General features: G+C 43.8%; 1 protein-coding gene across 2 annotated transcripts in view; it reads right to left on the reverse strand.

Annotated features, from left to right (window-relative positions):
* The window catches only part of BMPER (BMP binding endothelial regulator), a 247,111-nt gene that overhangs the window by 209,619 nt on the left and 14,644 nt on the right, over positions 1–22,848 (reverse strand). For both annotated transcript variants that reach the window (XM_081533567.1, XM_081533565.1), the window contains exon 3: positions 3,597–3,696. In XM_081533567.1, the coding sequence (XP_081389693.1) occupies positions 3,597–3,696 (100 nt within the window). The remainder of the gene's footprint in view (positions 1–3,596; positions 3,697–22,848) is intronic.

Below are 22,848 nucleotides of genomic sequence, written 5' to 3' on the forward strand. Positions count from 1 at the left end.
CAGTCCATGGGGTCACAAAGGGTCGGACACAACTGAGTGAGTGAACAACAACATGTAAAATAAAACCACACATACAAAATTACATATATATGTAAACGTTTGTATATGTAATCAACTGAAAAAGGTCTGGGAAAGACAGTAAATTGATAACAGCTGTTATGTCTTAGACGATTCAGTTTTATATAAAATACTTTATTTCCTCCTCCCCTGATGTTAAGTGGGAGAAGAAAATAAAACAGAAATAATACAATTCGATGGTAAGATACCAACTGTGTGTGTGCTTAGTCTCTTCAGTTGTATCCAACTCTTTCTGACCCCGTGGACTACAGCCTATCAGTCTCCTCTGTCCATAGGATTCTCCAGACAAGAATACTGGAGTGGGTTGCCATGCCCTGCTCCAAGGGATCTTTCCTGATCTAGGGATCGAACCTGCATTTCCTATGTCCAATTGAAGAATCCACTGAAGGTGGATTCTTTACCCACTGAGCCACCAGCGATGAGGTAAACATTTTTACATGGGAAAAAATACAGGAAAAATATATCAAATATCAACAATTATTTATTACTTCTGGGTGGTAAGATTATGAGTAATTTATTTTCTGCTTTTCCACAGTTTAGCCTATTTTTAAAAGCTTCTTCTGTGAGCATATGTAACTATTCTAATCAGAAACATATAAATAAACCAGTAGCTAAGAGAAAATACAACTATGTTTCTTAAAACTCAGGAGACAAACATTGTATTATGGAGTAGAAATTGAGAAAACAAAGGAGGCATCTTTAAGATCCCCCTCTAGAGCCTGAGAGGTCAGATCTACTCAGGAGTTTCTATCAGGAAGGTCCATCTTGAGGCAGGCTGGGGATTTTGACCTCCCCAGAAGGCCCTGACTTTACTGTCAGAATGAGAACTCAGGGCACTTCCCTAGCTGTCCAGTGGCTAAGACTCTGTGCCCTGTGTTTAAGCCCTGATCAGAGACCTAGACCCTAAATGCTGCAACTAAAAAAAGATTCTTCATGCCACAACTAAGACCCAGCACAGCCAAATAAATAAATAAATTTTAAAAAATGGAGAACTCAGGACACTGAATTCAATGGTCTATTCTTGGGTCCAGTTCCATTTGAAGAGCCTTTTCTTAAGAGAAAAATGAACACTCAGGTAAAGTATCCCTCTCCCTTGGAAGATCAGGATGATGGGAAGAAAGAATGATGATAAAGGAAACAGCAGGACAAGAAGGAAAGGAGGTTACACACTAGAGCAACCCAAGGTGCCCCCTGTACCATGATAACAAGAAACAAACTGAAAGCCTTGGGCATGGTCCCTTCACACATTCTGCTTCTGCCCTGTAGCATCCGATTCATCTCTCACTGGCGAGGCTGCCTTGCAAGATGAAGATGGCAAATCAACAGTTAAAAAATAGAGAATGAAATGGAAGAGGTTCTTTAAGGTGAATCAACAGTAAATTAGACACACATAAATTCAGCAATGTATTCTTAATTGTAACTACTTTATCTGACCATCAGCTTGGGAGATTCCTAAGAAATTACTATTTCAAGTCTTGCATCCATAGCTCTCTGAAGTCATGTGAGTAAAACATCTGACTCACAACTCCGTAGGAAAGAAGTGAGAAGTAAATGACTGATTATTCCTACTCCAAAAGGCTTCAGAAAACATATTGTTATAGTCAAGTCCGTCAGGTATTTATAGAGTACCCACTATACTCATACTGAGAAATGCTTACGTGCCAGGCACTGTGCTAAACCCTTTGTTTCTCACCATTAGCTACCTCTCCAACACAACTGCTGTCTTCGTTTAACAGGTGAGGGAAAGTGGTAGAGACAGGCTCCATGTCTCTACTTGCTCAAGTGGAAACCTTGAAGTATTAGTTTCTCAGGCTGCTGTGACAAATTATCACAAGCTTGGGAGCTTAAGACAACAGAAATGTATTCTCTCACAGTTTCGGAGACTAGAAGTTCCAAATGAAGGTGTTGGCAGGACCATGCTCCATCTGAAGATTCTGGGGAAGAACCCCTCTGGGCTTTTCCCAACTCTTGGTAGCCAGAGACATTCCTTGACTTGTGGCAACACAACTCCAACCTCTGTCTCATGTGTTTATTTATAGCCTTAAACATTATAGTTTTCTATTATAATTATAGTCACTCACAAACAACTGGGCATTAATTCTTGACATGTGGACTTCATATAATAGTGTGTGTTGAAAAGTTCAAACTCTTAATTGAGTATAGAGACTTGGGGGTTGTCACTAAAGATGGTGCTTTAGTTTACCTGGTTTCTAAAGAACTGCTTTTGAGAGCTCCACAGAAGGGGCCCCTCTCTTGCTGCTCCAGAAATGCATTCTCTTCTGTGGGGGTAGAAATCACCTGATCAAGATCTCTTTCAGAGATCCCCACCCAGGCTGCATATTAAATCCCCCAGGAGCTCTTCAAAGAGACAGATGCTAAGTTTTTCTCCCCAGAGCAAGTGAATAATGTGAATCTCAGCAACACAGCCCAGGCGTTCATACCTGCTTCTCTCATTACATGGCCACCTCCTCCGTGTGTCTCTGTCTTCTCTTCATATAAAGACACCAGGCATAATATATTTGGAGCCACCCCTAATCCAGCATGACCTTAACTAATTATATCTCCAAAGATCCTATTTCCAATTAAGGTCACATTCTGGGGTTCCTAGTGGATGTGAACTTTTGGGGAACACTCTGCAACCCAGGATGTGTCTTTGGGGTGAGAAATCTCTTTGCAACCCAGGACTGTTGGATCTGGACTTGGCAGTGTGACTCCAGAGCCACATCCCGAAGCACTGTGCTCATTTTGACATCTGTGGGACCACACTACATACACTAGGCATCATCAGAGCATGACCTGGCTCCCGTCCTGAGGAGCTGACAATCTACTGAACACAAATGAGACAACGAAGGAGAAAAAGCACATCACTGAAATGTCTGTGTGGCCTTCTGATACCATGGAAACTTAGCTATGATGTGATGGATGAGAGCTGGGGGACCTTGAGCACAGGCAGCATCTGGGCGGGTTGGGAGGAAAGACCTGAGTGAAGGCAGAAGCAAGGCTGGAAGAACAGGATCTAGAGAGATGGGCATGCTGGAGAGTCACAGAGGCGGAGGGTGGGGGTGGTGTAGAATAAGAGTATTTTAAGGATGTTTCAAAGACAAAGGGAAGAACTTCAGTTTAATTCAGAAGAAAAAACTTTAATAGGGACCAAAATGATACAAACTGGCAGAGGTAGGCAGGGCAAGCTAGAGCCTGGAAAAACTGAGTGCTGAAACTTCTTGACAAAACAGGCTTGCACGTGTGTGTACCAACATGCAGGAGCATCATGTTTTCATCTTTTCTAGGACATTTTAACAACTTGCCTCAGAAAATAAGCCAACGATGCAGATGCTCTCTATGCTTTCATCCCCCACTAGGAGAATCCTCCTTACCACCAGCCCCCCAACACTCACTTGCTTCCCTCCTGACACCCACTTGCATCCCAGCCAAAAGCTGAGTGAATAGAAAGGTGAGAGAAAGAGAAATAAAAACGCCTGCAGGAACAGCCAAAAAAAGGCAGCCAAGATATAAATCACCTTTGCACCGCTCGCAACAGGCTCCCCTCTGCTTGATGGCCAAGGCACAGTCTCTGGACAACACTGGGCACTTCTCTCTCTTACAGGTCACTTCCTTGTTCTAGGCAAAAAAAAAAAAAAAAAAGACAAGACACATTTGAAATTAGCTTCAAACAGAATCCCCAGAATCCTAGCACACAGTTGAGCCTTTCCCAGCTTCCCTCTTCCTATCTTGCCTTCAACTGCACAAGACAACTCTGCGATAGCCAATGAGATTTTGCTCTTTCTGGAGCGGGTATATCCATCCAGAAACAGACTGAGATTAGAGGCAGATGAACAGGATGGAAAGTCCCTTCCTGACCAGCCAATTTAACATAGATAACCAAACTCCGAGAGACAGAAGCTTTCTTTTGCTCTACCATTTCTTTCTGGTACACACTACAGAAATGATAATATTTGTGTAAATCATATTTTGCCCATTGGGCTACCTGGGCCAGGACTACATTGTGAGAACAAAAATATTTGCACACGGCTGTCCAGCTATCCATAATAGTAGAGTGCATTAAAATGCAGCAATCTAAAGTTCCAACTCAAATAACGACAAAGTTGAGTATTGAATCGGCTCAGTAAGAGAAAAAATAATATTCCCCATGCCAAGCAGAGACACAGGCATCAGTGTTTTATAGCTGTGGGACAGCTGTACTATATTAGCACTTATGCTAATGAAAGTGTGGTGAGTATTTGCATCTTTGGTTTTATCCAGAAAGGTTAGCCATTAAAATGACTTTGAGAAGATCCAAACATGATGCATTACCTGTCTGCAGAACAAGATGCAAGTGAACCAAAAATACTATGTCACAACACTTCAACAAGATTGGGACTGGAAAAATGTCTACCAAATGCTAGGTGCTGTGGCTTTCATTCTTATTAAATTCCTGGGAGATCAATATTATCACTCTCTCATTTATGCACAGGAAAATTGCTGTTCCGAGTAGCTCTATGACTTTTTGAAGATCATATAACTTTGCAGTGGTAGAGGTGGATTCAAAATTAAGCTCACAAATGTACACAAGGCCCACCTCCTACCCTGAGTTAAGGCTGGCATGACCACATTCATCGCCTGATTTGGGGACAGACTAGAGAGGAGCAACTGATCAGCTCTCTTACCTCGAGATGAACACTCCTGGAACATGTGCAGGAGACTCAGCCCTGACAAAGACCTTGAGAAGATTCACAAGTGTACCCAGTAGTCTTCAAAGTCAAGAGACTAAAGAAGATCTCTCCAGTTCTATTCTAGCACCAAGGAGAGATGTAAGGAGTGTTTGTAAGTGTTTGAGTGTGTGTGAGAGAGAGAGAGTGGGAGGTAGGGAGAGGGATGGTATGTTGGGGGCTGGGAGTCCAAGTTCAGCCTATACACCAAATTCCAGCTCTAAATCAGTGATAAGATAAAACAAGTGTCTACTAAATGCACCTAGCACCTACTAAATGCTAGGTGCATTTAGTAGACACTTGCTACAGTCCCAGTCTTGCTGAAGTGTCGTGACATAGTATTTTTGGTTCACACGCATCTTGTTCTACAAACAGGTAATGCATCATGTTTGGATCTTCTCAAAGTCATGTTAACAGCTAACCTTTCCAGATAAAACCAAAGATACAAATGCTCACCACACTTTCATTAGCATAAGTGCTAATATAGTGCTTCTCTCCAATCCCCTGGGAGTTGCAGAGCCTCTCAAGACAATTCTAATTCTAAAATGAAGCCAGACTGCCACCTCTTCCCTTTTTGAATGAGCAGAACCCCTGAGAGTCCCAGAACCCCACACTCTCCAACTCACCCACCACCTCTCCCCTAGAGTGAGGTACACGAAGCTTGGGGATGGGTGGGCCCCGCCATCCCAACAGCTCTATTTCTACACAGTCTTGTTGTCTCAGTACCCTGATGGCTTTGCAACGCCACTGAAGCATGGGAATAACGAGCCTACCTCAACCAATGATGCTCAAACATTCCCACTGGATGCCACACACAGAAAATGACCATCATTTCCAAGGCCAATGGTAAACACTCTGATGGGGTCGTCCCAGGATCTGCCTGGCCACTGAAAGAGTGAGCATCAGTCTTCAGCCATTGTACCCATTCCTGCAAGGCTGGTAGACAGACTTCTACTTTTCTTGTTTATTGGTCATTGGTGTCTGATCGGAAGGTGTGGTTGAGCTGAGTAATCCAGTCTCCTTTGCTTTCCCCATTTTTGGCATCTGTTATATGAAAAGGGTTCTCATAGAGAATCTCACCAACTCCTTAAAACACTATGAGGCAGTAGTAGCACCCTGGGCTGATACTCAGAACCCGTGCACAGTTCTTCACAAAGCCTGGCACTGTCTCCCAGCCCCTGAAGCTCAGATCTGATTTCTCTCAGGACGAAGCTCCCCAGATAATTCCAGCGTGCAGCCCAGGCTGAGAACCACTGCCATGAGGCCCAGGTGGGCTCAGGAGCTGTTCACAGTCCCAGAGTGAACGGCTGACTCCAACCTGAACCCAGATATTCTGGCTCCGAGCCGGGCAAAGCTCCTTCCCTCGCCCTCTCTTCTTCATAATAAAGGTGGCATCATGACTCACTGTCAGTCTCAGCTCTGTGATTTATGTTCATACTTTCTTCTCAAATTACAAATGTAATACATAGTTATGGTCACTATTCAAATTAAAGGAGTATATTTTTTAACAAATTATAGTGCCCTTTAACCACCTTCAAAGTAATCGAGAACATCAATCAGGTATATATGCTGCTTGGCATGATGAACACTGACTTAGTTTCGCAAAGAGCAGTTACACAAAACCATAGTTTTGATACCAGATGTCCCCATCCAGGGCATTACCTCAGAGCATCTGTTAAATTGGCTTTATGCATTCAGCAAACCTGGCTGCAGCCTTAAAGAAAAGTCACCCCCAAGTGCATCTCTTCTCTGAAAGGAAAACTCCTTAGACACAAGGAATTAAAAACTCTAAAGGTAGTCAGAGTAGATGTGAAGTCAAGATTTGGGATCTAATGAACAGGAAGACACACACTCTTACATGTCAGAACTCTGCTAAATTAGAAACCCAGCAGGCAGTCAAAAACCATAGATCCAAGATCCATAATAAATAGCTTGTAATTACAGTTCAGCACAAAAGTTATTTCAACCAGATGGTTTGTAGATTCACATCTGGAATTTTTTGTGTACACACACACAGAGAGAGAACAAACCTAAACCTTAGCTGTAGGTTTAGTGAGTTTTTCCCCACTTCTGATAACACTTGGGAGTTTTTTTTTTTTCTACCAGGGTCATGTTGGTACAGAGCTGCCAGATCTGATCATTTCCCTGATGTCTGGTTGCGTGGATGTGGAGCACAAGCTCAGATTTCCAGGCCCTCTAAGAAACAAAGAAAAACTTCAGAGAATCACTGGTGAAAGGCTGATTCCTCCATCCCCTTAATTGAGTCCAGCAGCTACAGAGTAAATTCAAGCACAGGTTAATTAAGACCACTCGCTTTGCTTTCCCTGATTTTGCCAAGGGACAAAAACACTGGTCTTCAAACCAGCTGCTCTGGTAAGAAGGGGTACACACACAAAGCCATACCTTCAAGACTCCCTCTCCATTGGCCACCTCGTCACACGTGCACCAAGTGTTCTCTGCTCTTACTCAAGATCACGGCTCATTCAGTTCATTTTTTCATTCAAGAAATGTTTTCTGTTCCTGATTCATGCTTACCAAACACTCTCTATGTATCAGGCTCTGTGCTGAGTTGCATATGCATTATTTCACAAAAAGATCCACATCATCCCCATTTTACAGATGAGGAACCAGAGTTAGTCAACTTGCCCAGGCCCCACAAGAGGCAGATCTAGAATATTGGTTTGGCCCAAAAGTTCGTTCAGGTTTTTCTGTAACATCGTATGGAACATTGGTTGGGGTGGGCTCATTATTCCCATGCTTCACTGGCCTTGCAAAGCCATCAGGGTACTGAGACAAGACCGTGTAGAAACAGAGCTGTTAGGATGGCAGGGCCCATCCATCCCCAAGCTCCATGTACCTCACTCTAGGGGAGAGGTGATGGGTGAGTTGGAGAGTGTGGAGTTCTGGGACTCTCAGGGGTTCTGCTCATTCAAAAAGGGAGGAGATGACAGTCTGGATTCATTTCGTAATTAGACCCTGGGAGTGTCTTGAGAGGCTCTACAACTACCAGGGTATTGCAGAGAAGCACTATATTAGCACTTATGCTAATGAAAGTGTGGTGAGCATTTGTATCTTTGGTTTTATCTAGAAAGATTAGCTGTTAACATGACTTTGAGAAGATCCAAACATGATTGAAGGCATGCACTTAAATGCTGCACCAGCTATTTCCCAAGCATTCGGGATACTGACAAGAACTAAAGAACATCACAGTTCCAAGGCCCCAGGGGAGACTGGTGCCTTGCAGGTGGTTCCACAAACATGAAGTGAGCACTCTGATAAGAGCTGAATAACTCCAAGATGCTGTGTCATCACCAACCATGAGAAGGTCCACAAACACCGGCCTGTTTCTGGTAACAAAGAAAGATGCACTATTTTGGACATGGATAGTTATCTGTGCCTATCACACTGCTGATGGCTAGGCTCATATCTCCAAGCAAATCTTCCCCAAGATTTCAGCTTGAATTTGAGTCTTCCCAAATCTATGCCGTACTCTTGCCTGGAAAATCCCATGGACGGAGGAGCCTGGTAGGCTGCAGTCCATGGGGTCGCTAAGAGTCGGACATGACTGAGCGACTTCACTTTCACTTTTCCCTTTCATGCACTGGAGAAAGAAATGGCAACCCAGTCCAGTATTCTTGCCTGGAGAATCCTAGGGATGGCGGAGCCTGGTGAGCTGCCGTCTATGGGGTCGCACAGAGTCGGACACGACTGAAGCGACTTAGCATAACATAGCATAGCAAATCTATACCACAGAAATGGTGGTAAAAATGCACTGGAGGAAAATGTCAGAAGATTCTAAAAACTCAACCTAGCCCATGCCTAAGGATAATAAACCCCATCACATTTTTCATTCTCAGTCTCTGTCTCCCCATATTTTCCACTTGCTAGGGTCAGCAAGCCTGTCATTTACCTGTTGTCAAAGGCATCTGTTTGCATTAATGCCTTCTTTTAGAAAGACCAAATATATCAAAACACAAAACACAGCCTCTGGAGGCACATGAAATGAAGTGCCAACAACAAACATTAAAGAGGGGCATAAGGAGTAAAAGGAAAAAAAACTACATGGCTGGCAACAAAGCTCTATAAGGATGCAAGCCAAACCACAGCTCTGGCCACAGCCAAGTTCAAACAGGACTCCAGCAGCCAGCTTGCTGTGTCTAAGATCTGCCACTAGATGGCAGCACAGAGTTCCCTGGGCTTAGAAATGTGGCCAGGAGACCCGCCAGTGCCTCCTGAGCATTTTTCAGTGTCTGGTGTGGAGGGAAATCATCTCTCACTGATTTGGGCTGGGTGGGGAGAGAGGGGGTCAGAGAAGATAGCAAATCTCCATTGTGAGAATTTCCTGTTTGCTTTTCTCAACGAGAAAAAAAAAAATGTTTTTGAGATGCTTTTTTAATTTCAAGCCAACGTCTTGAAGATATTTTTTTTTCTAAGATTCTTCCAGTCCCAATCCTATTATGGACTATGGAAAGTATTACCTGACCTTTCATTTATATTTAAAAATAATAATGAAATAAAAATCTGGAGAAGAAAACACAGCAGCTGATATGATAGAGCGATCAGGGAGAAATGTCAGCTGGCAGATGCTGTATTTCTAGACTATGAAATGGCAACACACATTTCTTGAAATAAGAAGGAAAATGAAAATACTGGGTGCCTTGCCTGCTGATCCTCCCTGTGATTAGCTATATTAGGAAGGTGGCAGACCATCTAGAAGATGGTGTGATTTTCCCCTCCATTCTTGTCTTTTATGAAAGCAAAGCCTGCCTTGGAGGCAAACAGCTGTCATTTGGGGAACTCACAAATTCTAAGTGCCAGATCCTTTTACAGAAAATCAGGAAGGCTGTGAAGTTGTAATATTTTTTTCTGCCCCAAATGAACAACAAAATATGTCAATAAGGCACATGGGCCAGGTAGTATCATTAGAGGGGATAAATAGGTAGAATTGAGTCTCTTTCCTAAATTAGAAGCTCTCTAGACTACCAAAAGATGAAAACACTGGTTTCCGAGTCAGCCTCTCTGGTGAGAAGGGGAATATACAAAGCCGTGCCTTCAGGACTCCCTTTCCACTGGCTGCCTTATCCCACAGCCACTAAGCATACTGCGCTCTTGGTGGAGTCTGCAGTCTGTCCCCGCCAGACTACCCTACCCCTACCCTGCACGTGTGCACACACCACTCTCATTTCATCACTGTAGCCTTATTGAGGGAGGGGATGGACCCCCTATTAAAATACAAATATCTATGGGGCTAGACTCCTATTGATTCTGACTAAGGCCTTCCCTCTGTCATCAGCTCCAGTCAGGGGACATATGTCCAGGACAGTGACTTGGAGAAGGAAAGGAGTGGCAGTTCTAAAGTAGCCAAACCAAAGATATGGTCCATGTGTCACTGGACCCAGTGCTATGGGAGGGAGAAAGCTTCCTCTCTATGCTCCAGAAATCTCTTGGAGGAAACAAGACACCAGACATAAGCAGGATCACAGAACACTGCAGAGTAACTTCTGGCCCCGAGTGAGAATTACAGAAGAGAATTCCACCTTGACGCAAAAGCCATCACGGATGGTGAGCACAAATAAGACACTTTGACCCTTAATCAAATTCTCTTTATTAAAGAACTTGTTTGAAGTGCACACACAGTGTTTCACTATTTGAGAGTCTTAAAATTGCTCACAGAGGAAGTTTTTTTGAGGGATACAGATGTCTTCTGTCAAGTTTCCCAAGGAAGAAGGTGATCCAACATCAGCGCATGTATTCTCCTTGGAATTCCAAGTCTTCACACACATGTAGGCAAAGAGGTCAACTTTTCTTGAAGTGCCCCATTGTAACCCAATCCCAGCCCCCAAAGAACCAAAAAGGAATTTTATGGTACTTTTGTACACCGGTCACAATTTCTCCTAGGCAATATTATAAAACGTCTCATAAACAGAAGAATAATACTTCATGTTTACATAGCACTTTTCTTCTAAAGAGCTCTGCAGACATTATTTCATTAATCCTCACAGGTTTCCTAAGATTTGCAGACGGAGGCATGGCACACAATGAAGTTAAGTGTCTCAGGTCCCTCAAAGAGCTAGCTAGCAGTGATCTTGGGAAGAAAACCTGGTTCCCAGACTGGGATTAAGGGGCCAGCCAGGGAGGTTAGTTGCTAAGGCACAGCATTAAACTTTATGAGTGTATCATATTAAAATTAGGGTAGCTCCTACATGACTGTTGCGAGTTTAGGACTAGATTAGTCTGTAGTTGAGCGAGTCTGGAAATTTTCTCGAAAGACAGGCCACCTGGGTCGGACATGTGAGGTCTCCTGTCACGTTCCCTACCCTGTTAGAAGGTAACCTGTGAAAGACGCCATAGAAGAGATGGGTCAAAACTCAAATAAACAAACCTAACTGCAAAAATTACAGTTCTAGAATGCAGAGATACAGACAGAAACTGAAAGAAAAGACCCAGGGGGGTAGGTATCATTGATGTCACTGGTTTTGATAATTGAAAAAGTGAAGTAAAGTGATTCCCTCTCCAGAACATACAATCTGGGGAAATCCTGCAAGCTAGCATGAGCCTCCGAGAGGAGACAACACAAGTTTGTACCTGCTCCAGCCGGGCTCCTCTGGATGAAATCTGTTCTTACTCTCTCAGAAAAGAATCATTGGAAGGTGACGGAGACTGAGATAGCTCAGTGGTTGCCAATGGCAGTAGTAAACTTGATCGATGATTTATTATTTTAATTAAGCTTGGACTTGCTTGTTCTTTGTTACTGACAGTACAATTGACTTCTCCATAACTCTTGCACCAAAACAGCTAAGAGGAAAAAAAAAAAGGCAACTTGGTCCACTCCAAAGCCTTAGTGTACAAGTAAGAGGCTCCAGGCCGTGTCTCTCAGCTCAATGAACATTGAAAAAACACCAACACAACCATTTTTAAGGTGAAGACAGTGTGTTCAATAGGAAAAATGAACCAAACTTCCCAGCCAAGAGAATGGTTTCCCAACATCTCTTCTCTTTCCCAACTGAGCGAGGTCAGTGGAAGAGGCTAGACACATCCAAGGTCAATAGAGGTGAGGGGTGTCAATGGCCCTTGCTGTTAATGTAAAGTAACATTCCAGATTTTTCTGAACCCCCCAACCCCCACCACTTTTGCAAATCCCTTCACTATCGAAAACCAGAGCTGACCCATCTCTAACGAAATTCTATGAAGTGGCAATAATAGTTTTCCAGGCAGGAGGCTGAACTATTAAGAATAATAATGCCTGACATTTATAGAAAATCTATTATTTGCTAGACTGTGCTGAACATGCTTTGTGTATTATGTCCTTTTTAACCCTCACAACAAACCTAAAGAATGCACTGATTTACCCCTATTTTATGGGTAAAGCTGGGGCTCAGAGAGGTTATTTTTTATTAGTTCTTATTGGAATATAGTTACTTTACAATGCTGTGTTAGTTTCTGGCTGTACAGCAAAGTCATCCGTATACATATATCCACTATTTTCAATTTCCTCCCCATTTAGTTCACCACAGAGCATTGAGTAGGGTTCCCTCTGCTATACAATAGGTTCTCCTTAGTTATCCATTTTATATGTAGTTGTGTATATTCAGAGAGGTTAAATGGCTCACCCAGCTTCACATAGCTGCAGCAGAGATTCAAACCCAGGACTTGCTGAAATCAGAGTCGGTGATTTCATTGCTATACCAGCTTGCCTGGTTTAGAGGCTAAGATGAGCCATCTCTCCCTTGCAGCTAACACATTTAAATGCGTGCCTTTGTTAAGCACTTCCCCATTTTAAGACCATTACAAACCTTAGTTTATGATTCTGTTTTGAACACAAGAGTAAAAATAGTGCCTTTTAGGAAAAATAGATTAAGTCTCTGACTTAAAAACTCAAAACAAGTATCAGTCTCTGAGTGCCCTGTCATTTGCAAGTCAGACCAGAGCCTGGACCAAAATCCTCCAAGTCCTCTGGTTTCTTTCGTGATTTGGGGGTGCAGGCACAGAGTGTTCCTCTCCCAGGAGACTGGCAGCATCCCACAGCCATACTTTTGGAGTCTTTACGTGAAAGCATCTTGCAAGAATATACTTTTGGAGACTTAATGTGAAAGCATCTTGCAAAACATCTCACAATTCATCGCATTCCATCTGGGATGTTATTCTTTCTGCCTCTAGTCTAGGCTCGGCAAGCCTTTACCCCAGAGACCTGGACCCTGGCAAAGGCGGCCTTCCCCGGCCCAGCTAACGGCTCAAACTCTGAACAAAGCTGCCCTTGAAGCCCAGCCATTTAAAAGACTTTATGAAGTCCACTGGGGCCCCCCGATTATTTTGCAACAAGTCATATCCCATGAAGAAATTCACTTCTCTGCAACACAAAACAGAGAGAGATTAAAGAAAAAGGCAGAGAGGGTGCAAGGGGCTGGAGAAAAGAAGTAAGACCCCCTGTTGTTCTGTCTGGCCAGAATCATGTCTTTTAGTGCCCATATCCTCTACCAGGACGATGTTCTGATGATATATGGCCCTAATACATCACTAAATGACAGTGTTCTCCTGATACTGTACCTTGAAAATATGACACGTGCCAGCAGAAGCAGCGGGGGATTAATAAGGAGGCCCTTTTTATATTTAACTTACTTAACATTTCAATTCTATTTTAATGGGCTTTAGTTTGCTGGGGGATTGTTTGGGGGTCCTAAACTGTTTAAAGATTTAGGTCTGGCTTTTTTTGGGGGGGGTGCCTTTTCAAGGACCTCTCAGAACAAAGAGAAATAAGCCATTCTGTCCCAGCCACTCAAGTACAGCTCTGATTTAGAACAGGGCAGTGTCAAACAGCTCCTCATTCTGTTTAATCATATTTTGAAATAGAACCAAAGCATTAGAGAAGGCAGAAGACAAAAGAAATAACCACCAAATAAAAATAGTAGCCCAAAGAAAGTAGCACTGCCTGGTTTTTATTAGACTGTACATCGTATAAGCAAGGGATCTGCTGGCAGCACCACATTAATGTAACTGGAATGGATTGAGCACAAAGCAGCCAGTGACTGAGTGCAGGGCACCCTGTCACAGATGCAACTCTGTGACACCACTCAGGCTCCCAGAAGCAGACTGGAAAATCAGAGGGTGGACTGACTGCATCCTCTTCTGCCAGAGGACAGGAGCCAGGTATGTGACCTGAAAGGAGTGGTTGTCAGCATCCTTTATGTGGTCCACATTCCCAAGTCAAATGACAAATCTATGACAAGTTTTAGATAGTGTATTAAAAAGGAAAGACATCACTTTGCTGATAAAGGTCTGTCTAGTCAAAGCTATGGTCTTTCCGGTAGTCACGTACAGATGTGAGAGTCGGACCATAAAGAAGGCAGAGGGTCAAAGAATTGATGCTTTCGAAATATGGTGCTGGAGAAGACTTCTGAAAGTCCCTTGGGCAGCAAGGAGATCAAACCAGTCAATCTTAAGGGAAATAAACCCTCAATATTCACTGGAAAGACTGATGCTGAAGCTGAAGTTCCAATACTTCGGCCACCTGATGTCAAGAGCTGACTTACTGGAAAAGATCCTGATGCTGGGAAAGATTGAAGGCAGAAGCAGAGGAGGGCATCAGAGGATGAGATGGTTGGATGGCATCACCGATTTAATGGACGTGAACTTGGGCAAACTCCGGGAGATGGTGAGAGACAAGGAGGCCTGGTGTGCTGCAGTCAATGGGGTCGCAAACAGTCAGACATGACTTGTAGACTGAACAACAACAATTCCTGAGTCTACCTTTTTCTCCTTAAAATCAAAAGAGATTCAAACAGCTGGGATGTAGGATGAAGTTGGGGCTGCAGAGAAAGCATCCACAGACTGCCACTATGGGAAGAAGTCACTGCTTCCCAGGGTGAAGGGGAACAGAGGCTACAAAGGAACACAGTCTCATGTACAAGTGGCCCAGTTGCCTTTCTCAACATCTTTGACTATTTTACACTACGGGCCCCCTTCAGCACATAACAAGTAATAAACTAGCTTCTTCTCTGATCCCCTTCCCTAAAAAACAAAAAAAGGGAAGGGGGTGAGATTCTAAGAATATTTTTATGCCTTTCTGGTGAGTTCTTTTGAACTAGCAAGACGGGGTGTCCAACCCCAACGACCAGCAGGATCTTCATCAGAGGGCATCATCAGAGGCATTAGCCAGGCTTCTCAGTCTTGGGACCAGGTGCTGCCTAGGCCAGTAGGGGCACTGGAGGAAGCAAAGTGTGAGGGTTCAGGAGTTAAAGACAACAATAAAATCAGAGTCACTTCCATGAGAAAGCTCATCGTATGGTGTTAAGGAAGGCTACCTGGAGATATTATTTCAGCAGCCCCTTTTCTGACTCACCACAATATAACAAGCTGGGCTCCCTGGCTACCTAAAGAAACTGCGAACTCAAAGGACCCTTTTAATTGTACACATAGATGATTATCTGGGCAATGGAGAGTCAACGCATCTGAAACATGGAAACTGAGTGAATGTCTTAGGCCCCGGCTGTGTCCTGCCAGGGCATTTGGTGGTGACAAACCACTTCTCAAGACCAGCTTTGGAGGGCTGTCACCCTCTTGTCAGCAGGTATCCCCTGCCTGCATCTTCTACCCACAGCGAGTGGGACTCACCAGGTCCTCATTCACCCCTCATTCCTGTGGGTCAACAGCAAGCCACTGAGCTGATTTTTCACAGAAGCAAACAGAAGATTTTTCACAGGTTGCCCATGAAAGTCCACGTGCTGTGGGGAGCTACAAAAATACCTAACCTTGACAAGTAAATGGAGCTGACATCACAGGGAACAGGCAGAGCAGAGCAACTGCTCACAGCCCATCTGTCATCTTGACAAAGTAACTTTCTGGTCACTAGTGAGACACTTTTAAAGACATCTGTACAATTGACCTTGACCACCAGCAATCACAGAGGCTTTCAAAGGGACCCCTGGGATGGCAGGCGTTAGAGCTGGTTCCTGCTGTCCTGCCTGCGGATAACGGTGAAGGCTGTCTGATGCATCAGGTGCTGGAAACATCCCTGCTCCTGGGCTATATTCACTCTGGTGCTGATGGCAGAGGGTGTTCAGTTAGCCCGAGGAATGTCAGGCAGAGGAACAAGGGGACAGGAGCCCTCTGGCCAGATGGAAATTCACAAAACTGAGAAAGTGAGTCTCAGACAGCATCCCCCATCCGAAAGCAAGCCTGTGAGCTGGGGATGGTCTGACTCATTCACCAGGGCCATTAACAGCATGTTCTCATCACCAAGCCTTCCCCAAGGGCCACATGCAGATGTCAGAAAGAACTAGAGATTCCACAGATTTATTTCATAGGTTTAGAATGTAATTTTAATTCACTGGCTTCCACTTTCAAACTCATGAAACAATCAATGAATGCCAATTTTGCATATAATCCATTTCCGATTAAGGTGTTATGAAGAAATAAAAGTGACTGTTCATCCATAAAACATCATTAACATAAACTTGTTGCTGAAAGGATTCACAACACATGCTCTATTTTAAAAAAGAAATGATTGGCCATGATTATTACCCTTCGTCATTGGTTTCTCTTAAGGATTTCATCTTAAGACAGCTTCTCCGAAGCTTTAAATAAGACAACAATGTCAACAGAAGACAAACGGCCTTTAGAAAATGTGACATCGTGGCTACAAACTTGGATTTTTCTGCAGGTTAAATGTTGGCTCCACAAATTCAAACCTATCTGACTAAAAATGCATGGGTTTGTTTAACAGACATTGTTGAGCCCCTGTGGTGGGCCAGGCACTGTGCCAGGTTTTTGCTGAGAACAGAACATATGAATCAGATCCATCCTCTGCCCTGGAAGAGATTCCAGTCCAAGAGGGAGAGGGGCCAGAGCATAAACACGGCAGAAGCACCTCACATGTTGCAACATGAGTGGACGCAGGGGCAGTCACGTGTTAGTTGAGAAGAGGCAAAGGTCTGTTTCAACCAAACTCCATTGCCATAAACCCCTAGAGATCATTCTAACCCTCCTGGTTCTTCAGACCATACGTGGGCCCCTGAATGAGCCTCCAAAAAGTTTTGTTATACAATCCTCTCACTGAGACAATTTGACCTACCTATGTTAGACCCTTGGGATCTGATAACCCACAAAAGGGGTCTCCTTCAATGATGCCATTCCAGTGCCCTCCAAGGTAGGTGCAGCAACATGGCTGGGCACCACCAACAGAAAAGCAGCCCATCTTCTGCATATTATGGGAAATCCTTTGCCATTTTTCTCTTGCTCTATGAAACTGTAAAGTTTAACACCCTTTGCGAGTCTTTCTTCCATCATATGTTTTAAGTAAATTGTAAAATACCAAAATACTGAATTTTAATTTACATTCCAAACCCAGTCATTATTATGTCACCAAATATGAGCAGTGCTGTGCTCAGTCGCTTCAGTCGTGTCTGACTCTTTGCAACCCTGTAGCCTGCCAGGCTCCTCTGTCCATGGAACTCTCCAGGCAAGAATACTGGCATGAGTCGCCATGACCTCTTCCGGGAGATCTTTCCTTGTTCCAGGGATTGAACTTGCGTCCCCTGCATCTCCTGCATTGCAGGTAGATTCTTTACCACTGAGACACTGGGGAAGCCCATGAGCAGTAATACTTATTTTTAAAACCACTTTTCTAAAGCACACATTTTATTTTACAGTTATTATTGCTTATTATATATTTTACTATGATTTTAGTTGGTTCATTGGAGATAGCTTTTCAGCTTTGTCTGTGATTGGTACAATTTCCCCACCATCTGACTTGACATGTGGAGTAACAAGCTGTCAATATAGAAAAAGCAGAGTTTAGAGTAGAAAGGAAAATACTAACTTATCCTTGAGGAAGAGAATGAGTTTTATCTTCAAATTACTAAATCAAAAGATTAAAGACAACTAACTGAATTAATTAAAAACTAATTAATTCAATTTAATTGAACCAAAAAATTAAATGTAAATAAATTAAACACTGCATATACTTAGTCATCCAACAGGTATGCTCTGGAGGGGACCAGCACTGGCCCAGGCCCTGGGGTACAGTGTGACTGGGAGAGTCCACGTCCTCCAGAGCTGACATTCTAGTAGGGAGACCTTCAGGAAACAAATATGTGTGAGATACAAGGGACACTGATGAGGGCTATGGAGAAAACGAAGCAGGACAAGGGAACAGAATGACAGAGTGTGTACTTCAGGGGTGAGGGGTCATTAAAAAGGCCCTCAAATAAGAAATCATCTCTCCAGAGGCCAGAATGAAGAAATGAGAATGTGTAACTATATTGGATGGGACTTCCCTGGTGGCTCGGTGCTAAAGAATCGCCTGCCGATGCAGGAGATGGTGTTGGCTCCCTGGGTCAGGAAGAGCCCCTGGAGAAGGAAATGGCAACCTGCTCCAGCATTCTTGCTGGAGAATCCCATGGACAGGGGAGCCTGAGGGCTACAGTCCATGGGTTGCAAAAGAGTCAGACACAACTTAGTGACTGAACAACAGCAACAAATATACTGGATAAGTGTGTTCCAGGGACAGGAAAGAGCAGATACCCTGGTTGAGAGGGAGCTGGAGATCACGTAAGAGTAGCAGACCGAAGAGGGGGGGTACTCTGGGAGGTAGAGTCAGAGACAGCATCAGAAGCCAGGTCCTACAGGGCCTTGTAGTTAGACTTCAGACTGCAGTCCAAGTCAGATGAGAAACCATTGGGGGAATTTTTGTAAATAAGTGAAATAATTGGATGTATACATTTCAATGGCCACTGCTTGATAATGTACTGTCCAGAGGCAAAAGTAATCATGAAGATAGGAATTATCAGACACATTGTCAAGGTTTTGCCATCAAGATATGCTAGTAGATCGAACATATGATGTAAGAGAAAGGGGAATCCAGGACATCATGGTTGATGCCCTGAAAAGATGGAACAGTGCAACTGATACTGCCGGCTGGAAGAAATGAGATTTGGAGGAGAGGTGGAAAATGAAATCTCTGCTTGGGCCATTTTAAGTCTAAGATGCTTCCTAGCATCTACGTGGGGATGCCAAGTAGACGTTTGAATTTACAAGCCTGTCCTTGAGGGGTCAGGATTTTCCCAGTGGCTCAGCGGTAAAAGAATCCACCTGCAATGCAGGAGTCGCAGGAGATGCAGGTTCAATCCCTGGGTCAGGAAGATCCCCTGGAGGAGGGCACGGCAACCCACTCCAGTATTCCTGCCTGGAGAATCCCATGGACAGAGGAACCTGGCAGGCTACAGTCCACAGGGAAGCAAAGTGTTGGACATGATTGAAGCAACTCAGCATGCACGCATGCCTTGAGGGGTAAGGGAGCTGGGAACACAAATGTGGAACTTTCAGCATATAGATGTTTTTAAGCCATGGATTTATATAAAAATCACCTAGGGAAGGAGTTTATACACAGAGAGAATGTTTTGATCAAATCCTGGGACCCTCCAATATGTAAAGTTCAAAAAGATAAGGAAGACCCAGGATAAAAAGGTCTAAGAAAGAGTAGCCAAATAAACACAATTCTTATAAACCCACAGAGAACTCTATACGTGTTAGTCCTTATACACACATATGCATGAGCGCAGACACACACACCTCGCAGGCACTAACGCACACGACTGTATAAGATCACTGGTTCAGACTATTACATTAACCCAGTGACCACCAGAGGTCACCTTCTCTCAGCACCTGCCACTACGTCAGATACCTACCAACAAAGATGCCTCAGCACAGCTGTCAGTGTGGCCATTTAAGGCTCACGAGAGAGCTACTGCCTGGCTACTGCTGGCCACTCCTTACCCTAGTGCTGATAACCACCATGCCTCCCAAGCTACCTCTCCAAAGGAACAGAGTAGCTCAGGAAAATGGTGATTGCCTAGAAGATCTAAGAACATCAAGGAAAAGGTCCAGAATCTGTGTCCTAAGGGAGCTCGGACCCAACAGAGACCAGTGGCCAAAGGCTAGGCAAGTGTTAGAGATGAGTTTGGGAGTAAGAGAACATTAAACCTCTAGGACTTGAAAAGGAAAAGGAAAACCCCCCATTTTAGGTTTTCCTTCTCAGTTGAACTAGGATCTAAAGTCAAATCCCTGGAAAGAACAGAGCCCGTAGACAGACCCTGCTTTCGATTTCTGATCCTAACAAATGTGGCTCAAAGCTGGGAGCATGAGTGATCTCATCTACAGCAAGATAACTAGGACTCAGGGATCTAGGGAAGTGGCTTGCGCTCACAGGCAGGCACTGGCCAAGAAGCAGGGGAGCCAACACCCCACAAACCACCTTGGAGCTCATTCTGAAAGTGAGCAAGAAGCAGCGAGCAGCCTGCGGAGAAGCTGGAGCTGAGGATATGTTGCAACTTTGAGATTTGTACTCCTCTCTGTCCTTTCAACATCGTATTTCTTCCCACAGACTTGAAGGCCGTTAAGGTTCCCCTGGGCATTCTCTCCACCAGGCTAAATGATATCAGCATACCATCATTAGTGAATAATATTTACTAAACCCCCACCTGGGTGTCTGACACTGCTCTAGCTAGTGCTTCAGTTATTCCCAGCCATCTTTTTCTCGATCACTTTGTCATTATCACAAACGGCCCTCCTCTGGCCTCCACTGACTCTTCCAACTCAGCTGAGGTCAGAGACCTCCCCACTGGACAGTCCATCCCTCAACTGTCTGGCCCACGTGGGGTGTGTAGGAAGCACCACCACCCCGCTGTAATTGTTTATGTATATCATTATCGAGCTGGAACCAAGAATTAAAAACTGAAACTGAGAAAAACAAGACACAAAACTTGGAGAGTGGTGACATCATGGAAACGCTGGGCTAATAACAGAGAAAGAAAATAACATGGTAAAAAAAAATAATAAAGATGGAAATGATAAGGGTGGAACCCTGGAACAATGGAAGGCCGGACTCATTTAAAATTTTTTTAAAAAAGGGATTCTCATTAAAAGTATGGAAAATAGCAACATGACAGAATTATGTGAAGGTAACACAAATCAGAACCCTGTCCGCTTGACTTTTTACTCTCCCTGATTAGGGAGAGGAAAGTGTGGGCAGAAATTGGGTGCCATCAACAGAGCGGAAAGAACAAACATTTCCCAGAATGGGTCTGTTACGGATGAGGAAGGGACCTGCTGGGCGGAAGCTGCCATCAGAAGGAAATAGCTCCCGTTATGAGGTTTGGGAATGGAAGGGGTGTGGGTGAGGAGCACCTATAAATCCTACTTCACCTGGCGCTCAGCTCTTACAGCTTGCCTCTGGCTCCAACCCCGGCTGTTTTGTCAAATTGCTACATCTAGTTGACTCAGGCTGGAGAAGCAACAAACAAACGTCATCTCAGCTTCACCCTGCAGCTGCTGCCCATCACAGAAAGACCACAGGAAACAGAGTGTATTCCTGTGGGAATCCATCTCATGAGAAGGCTGACAGCAACCCAGAGGGTCAGCCTATCCCACCCAAAGGCGCCAGTCAAGGCTCTACCTCACTGGACTACAAGGACTGTTAAAAACATAATCCCCAGGGAAGTTATTTTCTGGGTCTCTCTCACTCGCCCCCTTGGAGCGCTTTTTCAACCCCTGTGGTCAGGAAGCATTCTGAGAGACATCTCAGTGGAGTCTACCCAGGATGGGTCTCGATTCCCATACTCGAATTGTAGCCCTGACTCTCACTGATTAGCAGTGTGAGCTTTGTCTTGTTTCACTTTTCTGAGCCTTCATTGTGTAAACTGTGAAACAGGTTTCTTGAGAACGCCTTCTCTCCTTCACAGGGTGGCTTTGAGGGAGATGAAGGTCAGGCTATCCCCAATGTAAGAACATGGTATTGATTCGTAAAATAGTTATTAAGACTTACAGAATGCAAGGTGCCATGCAAAATGTTTTCAGTGATGGTGAGAAGAATCAGACACTGTTTCTGCCCTGAAGAAGCCTAAAGTCCAGTAGGGAGACAGCCATGTAAATAATTAATGAAACTTAAGGGTAGGCAGGAATAAGGATTATAATATGAGAAATCAACATGAGACTTCGAAGAACAAGTGACTAGTTCTGATCAAGTGACTAGAGGAGGCTTGAGAGAGGAGATGATACAAAGAGAAAAAAGTAGCACTTCAGTAAAGATGGCTGATGTACAAGATAACTGCAAAGGTCCACAAAAATAATGTTATGTAAATGAGTTGACCTATGGGTAAGTTTGGTACCAGTAACAGAATCTCAAAGGTACCTGACCACTAGAGGACATGTTGCTTCATTGGGGAACTGACCTATATTCATGGTTATATTCATATTTCCTTCTCTTTCCCCTAACCTCAGATGGGAAGTTTTTCAAATACTGGCTCCTGCATGGAGTTGCCAGATGAGGTTATTAAAAAATGGAGATTCTTAAAAAAACAAAAATGGTGGTGATGTTGATAGCAATAGCAATAAAAAAAAAAAAAGGAGATTCTTTGATCGCTGTCAGATCTATTGAGTCAGAATCTCTGGAATAGAACCTTAGAATCTGCATTTTTAACAAGCTCCCTGGGGGGTTCTCATGTACATTAAAACTGAGAGTCACCTCTGCTGGGGCCCAGGCAGGAAAATTCTTACCACTGACCTGTTAATGGCCTACAACTGTGCGAGAGAAGACAAGTCATCAGACTGAAGTGGGTGAGCAAGGAGGGAGGAGAGGCTGCCAGTGATGAGAATGCAACTGTGAGTCCTTAGTCACCAGTGCTCAAAGCTGTGCTCTAAGGTCTCTCCCAACATATATACAACCTCTGGTTCAATCACATTTTCACACTTTTATTTGAGACTCTCTCATGAGAAAAAGTCATTTGCAAACTAAATACATGACCCAAACTTGACATCAAATACCTACATATACAATACATATATACATGTGCATATACACATATGCCATCCAGCACAGTCAAAGAATAATAATTTGTTCTGATTAATCAGATACTCCAACCAAGAGTTAATACCTATGGCCTGCATGAGTTCTTCAATTTTCAAAGAACTTGAAAGCAATAAAAGAGATCTAACTCCAAAACTATCTGGAACATAATTTAATCTCTTTTGTTCATGCAGGAAAAGTTTTTTTTCCAATCTCACAGCGCCTCGG

The sequence above is a fragment of the Giraffa tippelskirchi genome, chromosome 10 (genome assembly GCF_054371585.1).
Source record: "Giraffa tippelskirchi isolate mGirTip1 chromosome 10, T2T-mGirTip1v1.2.pri, whole genome shotgun sequence".
NCBI lineage: Eukaryota > Metazoa > Chordata > Mammalia > Artiodactyla > Giraffidae > Giraffa > Giraffa tippelskirchi.